The sequence below is a fragment of the Triticum dicoccoides genome, chromosome 2A (assembly GCF_002162155.2).
Source record: "Triticum dicoccoides isolate Atlit2015 ecotype Zavitan chromosome 2A, WEW_v2.0, whole genome shotgun sequence".
Lineage (NCBI taxonomy): Eukaryota > Viridiplantae > Streptophyta > Magnoliopsida > Poales > Poaceae > Triticum > Triticum dicoccoides.
Window position 1 is genome coordinate 450,196,036 of NC_041382.1, and position 19,693 is coordinate 450,215,728.

A 19,693-nucleotide genomic window follows, 5' to 3' on the forward strand; every position below is an offset into this window, starting at 1 on the left:
AAATCCCCAAATTTTTCTAAACCTAGCCCTAACCCTAGCTCCAATGGAGTAACTGACCTGGTTGAGCCCATCGGTGGAGGTTTCCGAGTGCATGTACGGGAGGCTTGAGTTGTCGTCACTGCTCTCGTCTTCAAAAACCATGGCTGCGGCAGCTTCGCGTGGCGGCCGGCGGGGGCGGGCGCAGGCGGCGGCGAGGCAGAGAGAAGGAAGAAGAACGCAGAGCAGAGCGGGGGGAGTGAGCGGGGTGTGGCTCGACCGCACCAGCCGCGCCCTAAACGGCTCGACCCGGGCTCGTCCGAGTCAGCGCGCGGGCACGCGCGCACTGGCCAGCGTGGCGCCTAACAGGCGGGCCCAACCGGTCAGCTTTTCTGTCAATACGTATAAAACGCAGTTTTAGTCTTTTTTGCAACGGCTCGCCCCAATCTTGGTACTGACATGTAAAAATTACCAATCTTGGTACCAATCTGCTTCCAATGCCTCAATTGTGGTACTTCTATGTAATTTACTCGATGTCTGATGTACTCCAATCCTCGGACTGCCGTTTTTTTTTCTTTTCAGTCGTATGGCCGAGAGGCTCCAGCAATAACACCTTGTGCAGAATTTAGTTTTGGTATATAGGAGTATATAGATAGCTAGAATAGTTTACTTGAAATTACCATGAGTTTTATGGACCTGCTAAGGTACTGGCTTGAAATGTTTGACAGAGAAATAGTTTCTATGTAGAACAAAATAGATTCGAGGCCGAGATGCGGCAACGGATTTCTGTATTTTGTCGTGTAGAAAATTATTTCCTTTTTAGCTATCGAAGGAGGATCCAATGAGCCGAAAATCCTTAAAACAGGTATTACAGTAATCCTAATGGTTTGTAAATACAAGCTTTATTGTAAAGAAGCAAATTTTCAGATCTTTTCAAAGTACATTATCCGTGCCGCGTACATCTTACCATACCATCTCCAGGAAGAGTGAAACTTTACAGGAATAATATCCTATTTACAGGATACATTAAGCTCCTAATCTAACCAAAAGAATAGCTCATGTACAGGATCTCGAGGCATCTCAAAGTGAAAACACTGAAGGCCACGCTTCCTTCTATCACTTCACAGGACTTGCAAGCCTCTTATTTGGTTAAGAACAACCATTCCTACCACATGGACGTCCTGCAAACAGTCCTGCAAAAATCAATAATATCAGTTTACAAACAAGAAAAAACATAACTCAAGAAAAAATTTACACTGTAAGTAATGTAGTACTTATTTCAGTACGACGGCCTGCTTTGATTACACAAGACCTGCTTTTACTAGGCACAGACCAAGCCTTCGCGTATGATATGTCCACGCATACTCATCCGCTTGTTCATACTCGCCCCCGTTTTCTCATTATCTAATTAGAGTTTGACTATTTTAATCATTATAAATGTCAATTATTCATCTTCTTGCAAGTTCGTAACAAAACATTGACAATGACAAACATTACTTGACACGGAGAACATGTTGTGAAATTATCTTGCGTCATTTCCACCTTAAAATGTATCGATAACACCTTCCTCGGGCTTCACTTCTGGTTGAGATTCCTTGCCAATCAGCTTCAACGGAACATCAAGCTCCGGGGGACTCTGCAAATCCAAACTTATTTAAACATTAATAACAAACTAAGCTATCATACTCTGGAAGCTTTCTGCAACCAAAAACTTTTAGATCACCATGCAACGTATAAGTGGCCAATAGATGTCTTCAAAAAATGGATGTTCCTTGATATCATTTGCACCAGTATTTGAACCTATGCGAGAAGAGGGATCTCTCTGAAGCAGTCCATGGATTAGTTGCTTCGCCTCCAGGCTAACCTGAAGAACGTACTTCAGTTAACAAATTGACACAAACAAACAAAATGTACTATATACTGAAGCAGTTTTAGACAGACATGACGTGTCGTTATTCATTCCACGCTGTAAAATACAGCTGTGTAACAACCGAAATTTGCTCAAGAGATTGTACTTACATTCAAGTTTTACCATTTAGAACTGAATATATTGAGCAAGAATAATTGGCCTACATCACAAAATACTCAGCTCTTTGTTTTATAGATAGGGAAGAAAAAAATCTTACCGGGATGCTACTAGGAAAGGTAAGATCTTTGTGCAGGATGTTATAAAATGTCTTCTTCCTGTTCTTTCCTCGAAAAGGTGTACGCCCATACAGCATCTCATACAATAGAATTCCTATAGCATGGAAAGGATGTTAGCTGACTTCACAGTAGTATTACCTATTAACGTCACCTTACAATTAGAATGGTTGGAGATACTTAAGAATACATCTCGTTTCTAACACATTTCATAATTATCTAGATATTGCAGATATAGGATCATATGCACCACTCTACATCATACAAACATCACATGGTTTATCCGCTTCAAGTTGGAACCAAAGAATTTAGTATGCATATAATATTTTTTGATAGAAGGGATTTATCCCTGATTTAATTATGTGAACCTTAAGAGTTCTTATACAGAAAAAAAGCAGGAAACAACATGAAAAGAACAGGTATGTAAACCTTAAGGATTTATCCCTGATTTATCACTGCAAACCCAGTTTGCTGAAATGTTTCCACGTGACTACATGAGATATAAACAATACTGTGAAACTAAACACTCGGCTTAAATGTGTTCGAGAAACAATCAACTTAACCACTACTCCCTCTGTAAACTAATGTAAGATGTTTTTGCGGTTCAAATTGAACTGCAAAAACGTCTTATATTAGTGTACAGAGACTTTTTGTAGTCAAACTGACAATATATATGGCTCTCTGTGTGGATTGTTGTGGCAATAATCATGAGATGTAGCTGACCCTCAGAAATTTCAGCTATCTACACCTTTTCAGGTGATTGCTACTCCTACTAAGAGAGGAGAAAAAAATTAACCGTTTTTTACTCGTGGTTTACTACACTGGTACATCAGATAATTTATATATAATAAAATATATTTATTAGTGTTATAGCTTTACCAAGAGCCCACCAATCAATGGCACTTGTATGTCCTGCACCTGTGATGACCTCCTAAAATAACACACAAAAAAAGGCAAGGCAACTGTGTTAATTATTAGGAAATAGCTACAATAACATCAGGTAGTTTAGAATAGTACACTTCAGACTACGTGGAAGATCAAAAAACAACTTACTCTGTTATAAAACTCCCTTCACTTTGAAATAGATGATGTTTTAGCATAAAGTTCATGTTATAAAATAGTGTTTTGGCGATGTAAGATTCATATTTTCTCAAAAGATGACCATGCTATTTATTGTGGTCATGAATATCAGTGAGACAATGTTGGGAACATTAAATTTTATAGAACTATTAGAGACAATAGAATATACATGAAAGAGAGAATGGGTTATCATCGCAAGTTTCAGATTTTGACATTCCATCTTCTGAAACAGGCGAAAGGTAAGTTGAATCTATCTTTCGTAACTAAGTTTAGGCCAAAACCTGAGACAGGCTAAAAGTGAAAATGGAATGTCAAAACCTGAAACAGTTGTGATAGATTATAATTTATCTTTTGTAACTAAGTTTGAATCTGAGTGGATTAATCTATCTACTGTAACTAAGTCTAGGCCAAAAGTGAGTATAATCTATCTTTTGTATACCTTCAAAACCTGAAACAGGCCAAACGTATATATGGAGATGGGAAGTTTAGGCCAAAAGTGATCTGTTTTGTGATGGAGGCCGTAGTACATTAGGATGTTATGATGATGCAGGTTACGTTACAGATTATATTGTAAACAATTACTCCAACAATGAAAATTATTGAGTTCCAACAAAAAATTATATGTAAACCAACAAGTTGACATGCTATGACTGAGAGCAAGGTATCGTACTGGTGCAATGTATTCTTCAGTTCCAACAAACGAATTCGATGGAGTGGAAGGATCCGAGACAAATGAAGGCGGCGTAAATTCTTGAGATCTCCTTCGTTTTAGTGATGTTGAATGCTTTATAACCTGCAGGAGAGATGCCCATCATGAATTTTATAAATATTTTGTTTGAAGCGATTCCTTACAAGAAAATATAAAGATGTATAATTGTAGTAAACAAAAAGCAACTTTAAAACCGGACAGGCAAATGAACAGTCAGGATATCGGTTAAATAATTCAGTCACCAGTTTTTGAATTTTTGATATTATACTCATATAGCATTAGTTAGTTCAGAAAATACAGAGAGTTGGTTGAGAAAAGTGATAGATTTGCTAACTTCCATTTTTCTAAGTGAGACAAATTTGCTAACTATGGAGTTCAAGCTCGGGCACGGAAATGTCAAGCAAGATGCCATGCAATACAAGCACTGGCTGGCTGGTGTGTGCCCTTGGGCCTGTGGGCTCCATATCTGTTAGTAGACTACATCAGATGGGCCAAGGCAATTGTGCAGACCTTGCACGGCTGGCGGTGCACCGTGCACCACTGCGCGCCTGCACCTCAGCAAGGGAAGAAGGCACCATGTAAGAGTTTGACAAGAAACACGTGGTAAGCGACTGCGGCCTTCATCCAAATAATTCACTATCAGACAGATCAGGTCAGCGGTTCAGGTAAAAAGCCAGCCTCCTGCCCATTTTTCACATCTGCATGGATGATCTCTAAGCTGAGAAGGTTGCTGGTTGTGTTCTTTTTTGGTCGAACAGGCGGTCCAGTCCAGGTTTTTAATATAGGTCAAAAAAGTACTACTAGTCTACATAAAATGTTCTTGGCAATTAGGTAATCTGTTATCTTCACTTTGAATACGATGGATGTGAAAAAGTCAAAGATGGTTACTTGAGTATGAGGAATGCTTTTGATTTAATCTTCAAAATGTTTCAAATTCTATCTGTGTGAAACAACTCACCAGCTGATAAGGAATCAGTTAAGTATTCTAGAAAAGTTTTACAGCACTTAAAATGTGTTTCCTCAACTTACATGGGGTTTCGAAGAAGTCAAAAATGAGAGGTCAAAATCAGTCAGCACAATGTGCCCATCGGCTTGGAGCAAAACGTTTTCTGGTTTCAAATCACGGTATATAATACCTGCATCAGAAATAGTGCATGCAAATTATCAACCTCATACATCATAACAGAAATACCAAGTCGGTCTCTTTAAAGAACATATACAAGTACAGCACCACATTGTTAACAGTGAAACACTAATGCACGGTCTTCTAAGAAACTTTGTCAATAATAAAATATTAAGTTAGGAAGTCACGGCTATACCAAGACAATGAAGATACTCGAGACCAATTACAACCTCCGCAGCATAAAACCTACAGAAAACATAGATCAAAAGAATGTTACAGAAAAAGAAAATGTGTAAGTTGAATATAGTAGACGCATATTGTTAAGACATGATCTTATCACTGCAGAATCTAAACAATTGCTTATTTCTATAATGGGAAACAGAAGAGCAAAAATAGTGAACAGTCCTGTGGTTTTGAGCAGCTAGATTTTTCCTTCACACAAGCAAGTTATGTACTCCAAACTACAAGAATTTGATGACAATATTTGCTAGAAGCAGTTTCATTCAGTGGAATAGTAAGAAAGAGTATAGCGCTGCTCACAGGCTACTGCAGGGGCAGCTAGCCTCATAACATCACTACCAAGCTTAGCGCTCAGGGGTGTAGCTGGGCTCTGGTTCTAACCGACCTACCTGTAGGCTTGTCCAAAACTATTTCTTTCTATCAATGCATGGATACACAAAGCTCTTATGTTTTCTCAGAAAAGAAAGCAGTATGAAAAAGTGTATCAGAGCGACTGTATTAGCAAAAGATGCCTAGATATATCGTCTTAGTGCCATAGTGAGTAAAAAAGCTTATATCAGGTAAAATATTCAGATATTGCAATACCTGTAAATACAAGGTATTATCAAAAAAATACCACATGTTTTACTCAGTAATTTTCTAGAGCCAGTTGAAATAATTACTATTTGAGTTCAGGAAGGAATAGGCTGACCATAAATCATTTGACTTTGTTACTATTTTTTTACAGAAAGACATTAAGCTAGTTTCCATCTAGATTGCCAGTTTGCTTATCATATAAAGGAGTTGTAATACAGGTTTGGATGGGAGAGTAAAAAGAGAGAATCCCAAAGTGTCCTTCGCTCCCGTGATCTCTGCTGTCTTTGTTATCCCTGCCCTATACTGTCAGACCAGAAATCTTACCATATGGGTTGGTTCAGTTATAAGGGAACTTGCAAAAAGTTGTGCGGTCAATTGTTCCAATTTCTACCATTTGGCCACAACAGCCTGGGCAAGAAAAGAATCATGACTGGCTGCTAGAGTTATTCCTCTTATTTCCCACGGCTAAAACTTAAGTTTTCCAACCTTTTGGAAAGACCTCACGTTCCCCTTTCAGGGAATCAGCACATACAAAATTTGAACCACTGGAAATGCCCGAAGGAAAAGATGTCCCTCCATTACAAATAAATGATTTTTGGTTTTCCAGCTCTCAGTGTCCAGAGTCTACATGATGAAATTTTGACCGTCATTTTAATAGTATGAATATAACAACGAAAGCACTTTTGATTACATATCGACAAATATAATCTCCACGTGGAAAATAGGGAACAGCAGTTGCAGGATCATGGGATTAAGTGTAGGATTAGTTAGTATTTCCCTTAGAAGAAGCTAAATTTGGAAGCACAAAGCCCATAAGTAAAGAGTGAATTAAAGGGCAACTTTGGAAGCAAATTACAATTTCTAGAAAATACCGTGCATGTAACGACTAGCCCAGATGTTACGATTTGAGCAGCTACCTTGCAGAATCTTCTCTGAAAATTTTCAAGGGTTGCTTATCCAGTGCCGCAAACAATTCTCCTCCGGGACAAAAGTCTGTTATAAGACAAACATGTGTTGGCGTCTGAAAATAGACAATAAGAATTAGCATAAATGTTCCAATAAAGTTATCTTGAAATATAGTATTGGCCATTGTGGAGATTAACAGGAAGCAACTAATGGGGCTTAAATCTTCATATTACCTTCCATATTTTGTTTACTAGAAATGTAAAATAACTCAGGTAAGGCATAAGGTCATGAAACAAACCTGAAATGAAGTATACAATGTTGGAAGAAAAGGATGATCCAACAGAGAGTATATTTCTCTTTCAATAATAGCTCGGTGCACCTGCGCATTACAGAACTTCATTAAGATATTCAATGCAAAAGATTGTACAGAAAGATAATCTATAATAGCATGTCAATATTTATTTATAAAAAAATACCTTGTTGCGGTTCAACATCACTGATTTGTCCATTGCCTTCATCGCAAATAATTCACCACTACCTTGCAACTCAACCAAGTGTACACTGAAGACAAAAAAGAATAATTTGATAGCAGAAATAGGGCTAAATTTGAACAGAATTGCCTAAAACACGAAGTTTACTTCAGGAAAATCATACAAGATGGCTACCACACATAAATAAGTTAGACATGACACAGCCAAGCTTACTGAATTAACCAGACCTGCCTACATAAATAGGGATAAATTTGAACAGGATTGCCTAAAACACCGAATTTACTGCAGGAAAATCATACAAGATGGCTACCACATAAATAAGTTAGACATGACACAGCCAAGCTTACTGAATTAACCAGACCTGTCTACGTAGACATAGGTACTATTTTGAACTACACACTGTTCTTGCAGCCCCATGCTCTCATAACAGTAGAAATGGAGATTAGCTAAAAAGTTTAGACACCGTTGAGGAGTTGTACCTGCCAGTGTCCCCACACCCCAGAGGTTTAACTGGCTTGAAGTGTTTCAAGCCAATCTTCTCCCCAGTTTCTATAATCTGCAATGCCAAAAAAAAACATTAAAAGTATGTAGGTAATTAACAATCTCCCCCTTTTGTTCCTTGCCTTCTTTCTAGCAACTTAAAAGCACGCTTGCCGGGCAGGCATGTCAAAAAAGATAACATAAGAGATAAGACCCTATTGGTCGCGCACTAAATGATGTGCCTTGAAGCACTAAACGAAGTCCCAAGTTAAATTAGTGGATACTAAGGTAGGGGTTCTATTGTTTCTAAGGGCAATGATTGGCTGAACCTAGGGGCTGCAGCTCCAAGCTGTCAATTCATAACTCCTCGTCTCGAGATGCATGCACCCTTATAGCTAAGAAAATCTAATTAACTAAGATTGTTTTAGGAACTAAGAAAATGAAGAATTTCTTTCAGAAGCTAACTTTTGGCCATGTTGAACACAATGTATCTCTATCATTTTTTAATACCATGTTGCACACATCATAATCAAAAAGCATCTGCATTTTTGATGGGTTCTTTTTGCGAATGCGCTTTCAATGGTTAATATGACCCAAATCATGATGACATCATGGGGGTCTAGGAGGACATTAGAGCTGGTGCTCCAGATAAACCCCTCTCTTATTTCTAATTCATCAACTATTATACTAATATATTCAAGTATCATGTAGGTTGAGACAATTTGACTCTGCTATTGCTACTGCAAGAATACAGAACTATCTTGTCAAACAACAGATAGAATATACCTTTTCTATAGCTTTCCAAGAAGAGTTATTCTGTTTGTGAGGTTTTGGAGAAACAGATAGTGAGTGCATTGCCCACAGGTCCTCTGGTCTCTGGGAAAGTAACAGATAGCATGACGTCCACCAATCACAAAGAACTGGCTAAACAAAAAACTTTTCCAATATATTCATATCAAGTAACAATATCCAGGAAAAAAATCTATTGTGTACTGCAAGGACCAAGTAGCAACCTATCTGATCAGTCCAATGTGCATGCCAGCATGTGTTCATATAAATTTACGATGTTATACCTTATGTTGCATATTCTGGTTTTTGTATTATTTGCATAGGAATAACTAAGACTTTATTCGGTCTTTAAATTGACTTCGACAATCATCTATCCACTCTTTCATATACCAATCAAGAACAAAACATGCCAAAGCAATGTTGAGTTCAGATTCCTTTAGGAACATTAAATCAACAAAAAGTAGATGTACCTTACCAAGTTGGCATCAGGAAGCTCCCTGACTGCTTCATCCACATTCCCTGCTGTAGCTTTGACCTGGTTAGATCTCATTCTACAAATAGTTAGCAAAACTCAAGTGTTACTATTACAGGAACATTATGTGTCTAGGTTTTTAAGTAGTCCCATATTGCAATGATTTTGGAACCTTCCAGCCTATTTTAGAATTTCTTACAGAGGCTGTTGACTGCAGAAACATTACTACAACCCACGCTTCTTGAAAATACACAATCTGTTGTGTGTTTTTGGAACGTTGCATTTAATTTACAAAACAAATCATCTACAGTAAAAAAGGCCATGGAGCTTAAGCACCCAAATGATATCCAGCTGACTAATTATAGGTCTCTAGATTAATTTTATCTTCGATTCCCAACATATTTTTTTCTGAACCAAAGTACCTTCACATCCTCGAAAGGGAAATTACTCAAGCTGAGCTGACCTACCAGTTTGGCACTTTGTATCTCAGTGTTCTCCGAGAGTCGGTTCCTGAGGGGTTCAACATGATCACTTCCATCAAGTTGCACGCCGATAAAGTACTGAAGCTCCCCCTGTATCCATAGTAGCATACAAATGCACAATCGTTACAGCACCATGCTGGCTCCATCTATGTAACTGTAACTGCAAGCTCCAGAACAAATTCAGCATTTGGATAACATTCCGCTACCTTCTGATCCCACATAGGCTGCAGGTGAAACAAGTTCCAGAACTTCTTCCCTGATCCATCAGAAGCAAAAGCAGATATGGTAAGCAAATATCCCACTACATCCTAGAAACTGGATTGCCTATAGGGGAGGGAGCAGAACTAAAATGTGAGTCCAGGAATCTGTCACTAGATGATGCAAAAATTACCGCTCTTGGTGTAGTTAATTAGCTGGACGGTGACCTCCTTCTGCTCCCTGATGGCCTCCCTGATCTTGTCAACGGTGGTCTGGTCGGTCTCTGACCCCTGAAGAAATCTGCAAGCACCAACAAAATCAATCCACATTACATCACCTAAGGCTAAGAGACTGACAAGAACACATGGGAAACTAAAGCAGAAGAGACATGGGAAAATCGAAGGGGGGAAACAAGCATTGCAAAAATGTGGTGGCTAGAAATGCGGCGACCTCCGCCATGGGGCGGTGGCGCTGCTCTTGCACGAAGGTCTGACGGTATGTGGCTGATGGCGGGGACTCAATATCAGTCAGGATTCAGCCTCTCATGCAAGGCCGGGGCACAATTAAACTCCGGCCGCACCGTGCTCACGTTCCAAAGCCCTAGCCGCCATATCCAGATCAAACTCCTCTCCCATACTCTCCGGCCACAGCTCCGGCGCCGCGGGGCAGAGGGAGGGGAGGAGTCCCCCGCGACGCTGACGATGGACATCAATCTCCTCGCGAAGCTAAGCTTCTCTGTTCATGGTTAAATGGAGAACAGCGCCTGTTTGAGATAGATCCGAACGGCTTTGGATCCGTCCGACCGTGATCGTGCGGCTGTAATGAGTCACTGCGATTTGTTGGCGCTTTAGGGCACGTTCAGTTAATCCTCGCCACAAGGGAATTGGAGAGGAATGAAGGGATTTGAGGTGGATTTTGACTTGCTCGGGATTTAATCCCTTCTAATCCCCTTCAAACCCCTTGAAATCCTATGAAACCCAACAAGGCCTTTTCGTAAAAAAAAAAAAAACAACAAGGCCTTAACGAGATTTGATTTTACAGGGATAGTTGATTAGTTGGTACTTTGTATTGATCAAGATTTGTTTCCTTTTTACACGAGTGTGGTGGATGTAGCGCCCTGCAGTTTTAATAGGAAAAGAAGCATGATAAAACTAAGAATTGAACTCTGGCCTGGGAGTTGAGAGATTGCATCTCTAGTCAACTAGGACAATATTTTGGTACAACTCTAAACTATGATTTTCTTTGTATACAAGCGAACCTTGTTACTAATCAGACCAGCCAATCGAGAGACCCTCGACAGAAACATGAGATCCGGTTTTTGAAGATCTCATCGCAATGGACTTAATAATGAAAAAGAAAAGGAGTTATTGAAACATACCACAATAACTTTTGTTTGAATAACATGTTAATTTAAGCAACGCACACCTAATAACTCACGTACAGTACAATAGCAACATTGACTCGTACTTTTGTGTGAAGTATAATAATTTACGCACCGCAGACCTGATAACTTAATTACAACACAATGGTAACATTGACTCATGAAAAAAAGTTGTTGAAAACAAACACCATTAAATTCTGTGTAAAAAGTGTGGCAACATACGTATCACGGGACAACTTAGGTACCCGCTAACTTTGGATCCGAAGAAACCCATGAAACATAGGCCTTGTTTGGTTCTAAATAGGGACAATTCCATTTTTACCCCTAGTTGGTTCCTACCCACGGATTTTGCCCTTACTTTTCGAGCTTGCTCAGTTTTGCCCTTACTTTTTCCATCGAGGTCCCTCGAATGCCCTTTGACCGTTTGACCAAAACTTTGAAAATTCATAACTAATTCATATGAACTCAGAAAAATGCAAATAAGATATCGAAATGTTCATATAAACATTACCTTTATGGGCATATCATTTTCATTCAGGACAAAAGCATCGTTTAAACTACCCGAGGTAATTAATGTTATTAACATTATTAAAAATAAATAGGTATAAACAATATTTTTTTCATGAACAAAAATTATATGCAAATGTAGGTGATGTTTTCTAAACATTCTGATACCTTATTTGCATTTTCCTGAGTTCGTATCAACTTGTTATGAAGTTTCCAAATAATGGTCAAAGTCGTTAAAACATTCATAACAAGTTGATACAAACTCAAAAATTGCAAATAAGTTATCATGATGTTCAGAAAACATCACCTACATTTGCATGTAATTTTTATTCATGGAAAAAATATTGTTTATACCTATTTATTTTTAATAATGTTAATAAATTAATTACCTCGGGTAGTTTAAACGATGCTTTTGTCCTGAATGCAAATGATATGCCCATAAAGGTATTGTTTATCTGAACATTTTGATATCTTATTTGCATTTTTCTAAGTTTGTCTGAATTAGTTATGATTTTTCAAAGTTTTGGTCAAACGGTCAAAGGGCATTCGAGGGACCTCGATGGAAAAAGTAAGGGCAAAACTGAGCAAGCTCGAAAAGTAAGGGCAAAACCCGTGGGTAGGAACCAACTAAGGGTAAAAATGCAATTGTCCCTTCTAAATAAGTCACAACTTATAAGTCGAAAAGTGCAAAAAATGATTTATTTTGCCAAACAGACCTAAGTTATAAGTCACCCCAACTTATAAGTCATAAGTTGCTCCACCCTAACTTAAAACTTATAAGTCACCCTTTTTTACATGGGTCCCATCACCTTTACATAAAAAACAAGGTGGGAAGGTATGCTCAGATGACTTATAAGTCAGGTGAAAACCAAACAGGCATGACTTATAAGTCAGTGGTTTTAAGTCACCTGACTTATAAGTCAGGTGACTTATTGGAACCAAACAGCCCCATATCATCAAGGGATCTAGTTTTGAAGATTTTGTCGTGACGGGTTCAATATAAAAATAGATTTTAAATCAGACAGGCCGTTTGACCTACAAAATATTTTAATTATTGAAATGAGGAGAATCTAGGATAGCATCCGTTTTTTGTCCTTTATTGCATGTGGGAGAAGGTTGGGAAACCTATTTTATGCCCCGCTAATTTCAGTGTAAATAACATCTAGACCTACTAATAAAGGGAGGATTATTTCTGCCCGTTCGTCATGTATTTTGTAGAAAAGCCTTGACTTTTCTGAGAATCAATTTGCAGTCTAGATTTAAGTTAGATTTTCCCTTTTGCAAAAAAAAAACCCTAACATTTTCGTTAATCAACCCTAAGTCAAGTTTTGAGTCAGATTTCCACTTTTGCAACAAACCGCCTCATATTTAGGTTAATCAACCCACAGTTCATATTAAATGTTTTTTAAAAAAAATCCATATCTTTTAAACCCTAATTCCAAATTTAACTTTTTATATATGGAACTTAATTAGAAAAATGTGTACAATCTGAATATGTTATTTTACGTGTTTGCAAATTTTTAAATGATATTTAGGGTGCAACCTAAACCAGTAGCGCATGGTCCATCTTTCTTTCGTACTAGTGTCAATCCAAATTGAAAATGAATACCTCACCAAAATCAAAGTGGAGATGAAAGAAACCATCTTTGATCAGGCGTGATCTTTGATCACACATGCACGCCTGATCAAAACCTCACAGGAAAAATAGATTTCTCATCTTATGTCGCGCGAGAGAGATACCTTATGATTGACCACATTCAACCGTGCTGAAATTGTGTGAGCACTGAGGCCATCGTCGACGACGGTGAGAAGAAGGATAAGCAGAAACACAAATGGAATGACATGTGTTTGAAATAAAGCACGTGAGTCTATTGGGGTCTTGAATCATGGTTATTGGGTTAGGGGCGTGTGGTAGTTTCTCTCTCTCTCTCGTTGCAATGCACATGCTCTTTTGCTATGATAACTTATGTACACAAACATGATAACTTACATAATCTAGACGTGGTAACTTTGGACCCGAATAAAAATCATCGAAACATACCAACATGGAATCTGGCTTGAAGTCGACCACCGATTTGAGTTATAAAACATTTTGAATTTTTGAAATGAGAAGAATCAGTATGACACTAGCTTTTGTCCTCAAGTGTATGCATGCATGTGCATATGAGGAGGAAAAGATAAGGTGTTTGTATATATCCCTAAAAATATAACGTTCTCCCGTTAGTCCACTCTTCTAAATTTTTTTAAGTCAAATTGTGCAAAGTTTCACGAGGTTTATAAGAACAAGATATCAACAACTAAGATACAAAATAATATCATACAAAAATAAATTTATTATGTATTTAGTTATACTAATTTTGTATTTTAGTTATTAATATTTTTTGCTATAAACTTAGTTAAACTTTACACCGTTTGACTTGAGACAAAATTTGTAGACCTTTTGGGAGATGAAGGGAGTAACTTTTAATTTTAGTTCAGTTTAGATTATATTTCGTTTGAGCTAGTTGCACAAATTAGCACGAAAGCTTTTGATTCAAATATGTGGTTTAATGAGCAGCTCAATTTAATAGAAACTGGGAGCTTCCATTTATAGCAATTGGATGTTAAAATGATCAGTAGTTGTGTTAAGTATGTTAAAAACTAGGGGCAAATCATGTGGGTGCACAAACGCTGGAATGGTCTGGTTTGGAATTGTGTCTTTTGGGGATTAATGTTGGCATCGATTAGAAACACCCTTCCAATACACTGAATTTTTGGGATTAAGTTTTGAAAACGGGTTTAGGAGTAAAATTTTGGGGATCGATTAGAGTTGCTCTTATCCATTGGAGTTAAGTTTTGGGGATCGATTAGAGTTGCCCTTAGCTATTGGTGTTGTGGTGATATCGCTGCGATGTGATGGTGACGTAGTCTCGAATAAGAATCTTTCGTCTCCAATGTTTCGTCGATGATATGTGCGGTGTCCTGGAGAAACTTGTAGGCCTTATTGTTCTCATCATTCTTCATTGATGACATGATGATACTTCGTGTTTGTCGGCGGCATGGCTCCATGTGTATTTTTGACGAAATCATAATAAATAAGGTAGGGGCAATATTATTATGAATCCCAATACCCATGGACACCGTGCATGTAAGGTGTGGTTTGGAGGGCAGTTTATGCCCACTATTTTTCATGATGGGTATCCACGAGCTCAAGGATTGGCCATGGTGTAGATTTTGTTGTAGATACTTATCTAACAGGTAGATTCCACATGATAGTGACCCTAAGCCTTATAGATGGTCTAGAAATCCAATGGCATATATCCATGATTAAATATTTGTATTATATTGGTAATATGTAACTCTTATTGTGTTTGGGGCTTTTATTTGCCATTGTTGCTAATGCTTTTTGCATTTGCTCCATGAATATCCATGAATAGTTGGGTATCTGGAAGTTGTGTGCATGCATAGGAATTTGTGCCACATGGATATTAACGTGGCTAGAAACAAGAATGAGTAGCTTGATATGGGTGATCTAGAGGAGCTATACGCGGCCAAACCCACTGCACTGCCATCCTTATTCTTCTTCAATGCGCTCTTCTTTTTCGAACCTTCGCGAGAAAGGTCATCAGCCTGACCTAGTGGTACAACCACCATTGTTTACCTATATTGGGGTAGTTCACCTGATATGTTGGCGCTATTGTCAATCTTCGTTTCTACAAGGTAGTCTACAATTGTGGCAATTCAACAAGGTTTGGTCATCCATACGCTTTTGCGGGTGCTTTAGTGGCTAAATTTATTGATGTTGTCAATCGTCTACAAGAGCTATGGTAGCATAACGATGACAAGTTCGCCTTTGGTTTTGATAAGAATTTTGAGATATATTGTCTTGATTCTAATATATCCTTTTGTAGGGTCATTTATCTTGACAAAAAACTCCACCCTAGACGAGACAAGCCCACGATTAGCTAAGAAGTAAGTTTGAGAAATCTCCACCTCATCTCCCACTCTATCTCTAAATTCCACTCCACCCCTAGATTATAAAGGTGTGAAATGTGTGCTGGCTATCAAACTAGCTCCAAATTTCATATTAGGGAGAAGTTGTTGTGAAATGTCTAAACTAACTACCTATTTTCTTGTTTTTTCAATCAATATGCTTGTGTATCACTTTCCTTGCTAAGCATCATGTGTTTGTCCGGAGTGTGATCAAGAAGGTGATGGTGAAGTTCGTTGGCAGAAAGTCTTGGTCGGTGGAGTGCTCTAGCAGGGGACGAAGTCGATCCTCCCTCCATCAGACGGTGATGAGATTGAGAAAAATTCTAGAAGAATGAGACGGCAACAACATGTACTATGGGAGAATGAGGGGCATTGACGATGTACTTTAGAAGAACGAGGTGACAACAACATGTTAGTCCATTACTGACAATGGTGGGAGACGGAAGAAACAAGAAGGGGATAAGAGAGGACAAGCGATTGAAGCTTTTGAGAAGATGAGGATCATTAGGAAGCCTGTGAAGACAAACCCTAACCCTAGGTGTTGTCATACTGTGCCATGAAAAAGATTTGAGGAAGACATAGGGTAGTTAGAGAGAAAACAGGCAGTGGGTGGGCTAGTGACTTGGAGTCACTCGGTGTCATTGATGGGCGTTTTCATATAACTTCAAGCTCTGGGCACGTGAAGCATCTCTAGTCAAATCAACTAGTGGTCATTGTAATTTCACTCTACCTACAATAGCAAGTTGAGTTTTTTTAGGACAAACATATCTCCTCAACTAGTGAAGCTATGGAGCGGAGTTGTCCTTGAAACACCCTTGAAGGGGAAGGTTTTAGGACGCGGCTATTCTGCACCCGGGTTCATATGAGTGGGTGTGAACAGTAAAATCATTTTAAATGGTAAAAAAATATGAATTATTTTGTGGTGCAATATGCTCAGGTGCGTGATGCCCATGCAAAATTTGATGAAGTTTGAACATTCAAGGAGTTTGTAGCAAAAAATAAGATTTTCGGGTGCCGGAGAAATTTTTGGAAACAACACTGCTCACGTCCGATTTTGTCTTTTTTTTTTGCCACGAGCTCTTCAAATGTTCAAACACCTCGAAATTTTGCACAAACGTCACATTCGAGCATCTAGCGCCACACAAGAAATAGGAATTTTCTTTACTGTTCACCAGGTGTAGATGAGCCCGGATACCGAGCGAATTATCGGAGGTTTTAAATCTGTTCAAGAATGCATTTTTTTTCTTTGCTTTTTGACTAGGAAACTACCATTGCACCAATATGTTTGGTTACTTCTACTCATGATCTAGTGAGTTGAGAAGGCGAGGCTTATTCACAAAACGGAAGTATTTCAGGATTTGTAGTTTTGTTTTTCTCACCTGCAGTTCCTCCCTAGGATCTCTTCGCGCGTGTACTCCGTCAGCTCCAGGAAGCTATCAGACGCGAAAATCTGCCCAAGAAAAGACCATTCCATCAGTACTGTACTAGTCTTCATCATGCACAAGTAAAAACTGATTTCAGCTACGGCTACATACAATTGGGTTGTCTGGGAGCCTGGGGTCCGTGATGACGAAGTTCTTCTCGATACGCTCGAGCGTGGTGGCGAGGTCCAGCCCCTGCCTGATGTCCTTCTCCCTCTCCGCGCGCTCCCAGCTGTTGGTGCGCTCCACCGTCATCTTCAACTCCGGCGCCTCCACCACCGCCGGCTCCCTGCTCCCCACGGAGCTCCTCTTCCCCACCTTGAATCTGCACATACAGCCTCTGCAATTGTGAGGACGAGGTTCCAATTCATTCAGTGTACAGTACCTGTGCGGCGATCAGGTGACTGACCCCATGAGGGAGGAGCGGCCGGACTTGCGCCCGCTCATCATCTTGCTCATCCGTGACTCCTCCTTCTTCAGGTCCCAGTAGGGCGACTTGTAGCCGCCGCCGGACGGGGTGGCAGGAGCCACGAGCGGCGAGCTGATCTTGTCCGCGTCGCTGGCCTTGGGCGGCTCCCGCTCCGGCGAGTCCGCGCGCCGGTGCTTCACTGTCTGCACGACCTCCGTCATCGACGACATGGCCTTCTCCTTCTGCCGGTCTGCGTTCCCACGGAGTGCAGAGAATTGTCAGTTTCAGCGCCGATCGAGTCGAGAGTGACCCGACGACGGCCAAGGCAGAGTTGTTGCGCGTGGCTCACCGTCGTAGCGGATGAGCGACACCGGCAGCTCGTTCGGCCGCATGCGCTTGTCGCTCAGCCCTTCCGTGTACTTGCTCACCTCCACCTGCATCCTGCGCGTCCATCATCACAAATAAGAGCGCAGCTCGAGCAACAACATGTAATGGCATTGGACAAGTATAAGGTGAGCGCGTACCCGATGAACTTGATGACCTTGCCGTTGTCGTCGCGGATGGGGGTGACGGTGAGGAGATTCCAGAACGGCGTGCCGTCCTTGCGGTAGTTGAGCAGCCGGCCGCAGAAGCTCTTGCCGGCCTTCACGGCGTCCCTGATCTTGGACACCTCGTTCTGGTCCGTCTCCGGGCCCTGAAGAAACCGGCTGCACAAAAAGCAGAGCTCAAACATGCATCGCACTGATCGGTCGACCAAGAAACCGGCGACGATGGCGCACGTACCAGTTGCGTCCGATAATCTCCTTGGCGGAGTACCCAGTCATGGTGTAGAAGCCGGCGCTGGCGTAGATGATGGGGATGTCGGGGCGGGTGGCGTCGGAGACGACGAACGTCTGCTGCAGGTTGGACAGCGCGTCCTTGAGCTCCTGCGACACCCGCGGCAGCGCGTCGGACGACCCGCGCCCCTCCATGGACGGCTTGGCGCTGCCCATGCCGGTGCCGCTGCTGCTGCGGCGCCGCTGCTCCGGCTTGGGCCACCACCCCTGCGGCTTGCTGCCGCTGCCTGAACCGCCCGGCTCCTCGACGATCTCCTTCCCGCTGGACAGCGACGGCGGCGTCGGGAGGGTGAAGCTGGTCTCCTCGCCGGACCCGGACCCGGACGGGAACGCCATCCACTTCTCCACCGAGTCGGCTACATCTTTGGAGCTGCCCGCGCCCGCCATGGATTACGTCACGTGCTACGCCGCTGACGAGACTGATTTGATCAGCGGTGCAGCAGCTATGGTGGAACAACCATCTGCTGAGTTTCTGCGCTGAAAAGAAGAAACGCAAAATTCAGGTACGTATCTCGCAGGCAGTGTTGCTATGATCTTGTCGTAAAATTCACTCAGCACACCGTGTCCGTGATTTGGGGAGAATGAAGAGAAATCCAATCAAATCGCACGTACATTTGAGGCTGTCAACTCCAACAGGTGAAAATTTGAGCAACCACTTTTCTACTGTAGTATAGTGACCAATCAAGGGCTCCAAACAAAACCGAACAGGGGAATTGGATATGTATATTTTTAAGGAAACACAACCGACATGTGAGTGGAGATAAGTCAAGAACTACTTCCAACATACCGAACCTGATAGATATAGTACAGTGGAACCTACCCTCACTGTTCCATTATCCAAAGCAGACCAATGAAATACTCTGAACGCCCCGTTGGCAGCTAGGCTACGTCCAGCTCCAGCTCCAGCACGGAATACCGGTGTACAGAGACGGCAAGAACATACGTAAAAGGAAAGCGGCAAGACGACGGACCAAGCATCAAAGGACACAAGTGCACGGCCCAACCAAAAAGAGCAAAAGGCAGAGGAGGATCAACCAGACCAACCTTGAGGAATCAGGTGTCAGGTGCGGCACCTCCCAATGGCAGAGCAGAGCGGAGCAGCTGGACCTATCTAGTCCGTGCGGAATCAGGTGCTGCTGCTGCGCCTGGAAATGGAAAGCAGAGCGGCAGCGGAAAAGAATGGCGGGCGTGGCGCAAGGGAGAGGATAATGCAATCCTGCCCGTGGTCGACTCACGGGCGTCGCCTCGCCCTGGCGCCCCCGTTTTGTGGCCAGCGATGGAGGCACGTACGGACCCCGGCCGGTGCGACACGGGGAGGCGTCGTCGCCAGCGAGCCAGCGAGCGAGGCATCGTGCGGACGCGTTTTGCCCAGGGGTGGGGGTGGGGGTGGTGTTGACGGCGACGGCGACGGCGACGGGGAGATTTTTCGGGGCGGGTGTGCGGCCACGGGAGCGCGCGAGGGGATCCAGTGGATGACGGGCTGCCGGGGAGGTCCGCCTGAGC

At 41.4% G+C, this 19,693-nt stretch overlaps 1 protein-coding gene across 6 annotated transcripts; it reads right to left on the reverse strand.

Annotated features, from left to right (window-relative positions):
• Positions 1–856: 856 nt before the first annotated feature.
• On the reverse strand, positions 857–19,485 carry LOC119354856 (phototropin-2-like). 6 transcript variants are annotated; one of them, XR_005171298.1, is made up of 24 exons: positions 18,138–18,577; positions 17,879–18,061; positions 17,704–17,795; positions 17,355–17,604; positions 17,060–17,270; positions 16,904–16,974; positions 9,858–9,964; positions 9,673–9,722; positions 9,452–9,556; positions 8,988–9,047; positions 8,510–8,599; positions 7,723–7,799; positions 7,229–7,313; positions 7,051–7,131; positions 6,764–6,867; positions 5,227–5,276; positions 4,937–5,043; positions 3,869–3,991; positions 2,998–3,049; positions 2,103–2,215; positions 1,700–1,840; positions 1,474–1,612; positions 1,251–1,380; positions 857–1,169 (listed from the first exon to the last, which is right to left on the reverse strand). XR_005171298.1 is itself a non-coding variant. In XM_037621607.1 (24 exons), exons 2-23 carry the CDS (start codon positions 18,575–18,577, stop codon positions 1,520–1,522), a joined length of 2,685 nt encoding a protein of 894 aa, XP_037477504.1. In that variant the 5' UTR covers positions 18,578–18,662; positions 19,235–19,485; the 3' UTR covers positions 857–1,169; position 1,519. The 6 variants fall into 6 exon arrangements, 4 of the variants coding, with proteins under 4 accessions (XP_037477504.1, XP_037477502.1, XP_037477503.1 ...); XR_005171299.1 differs by having other exon boundaries at positions 1,251–1,395; XM_037621607.1 differs by lacking the exon at positions 1,251–1,380 and adding an exon at positions 19,235–19,485 and having other exon boundaries at positions 1,519–1,612; positions 18,138–18,662.
• Between the last annotated feature and the right edge of the window lie 208 nt (positions 19,486–19,693).

Coding starts and splice junctions, on each gene's coding strand:
- LOC119354856 (XM_037621607.1), bottom strand. CDS start 18,577: ATGGCGGGCGCGGGCAGCTCCAAAGATGTAGCCGACTCGGTGGAGAAG. Junction 7,132..7,228: donor TGATGTTGAACCGCAACAAG/GTATTTTTTTAT, acceptor TGTAATGCGCAG/GTGCACCGAGCTATTATTGA. Junction 6,868..7,050: donor CATTGTATACTTCATTTCAG/GTTTGTTTCATG, acceptor GTCTATTTTCAG/ACGCCAACACATGTTTGTCT.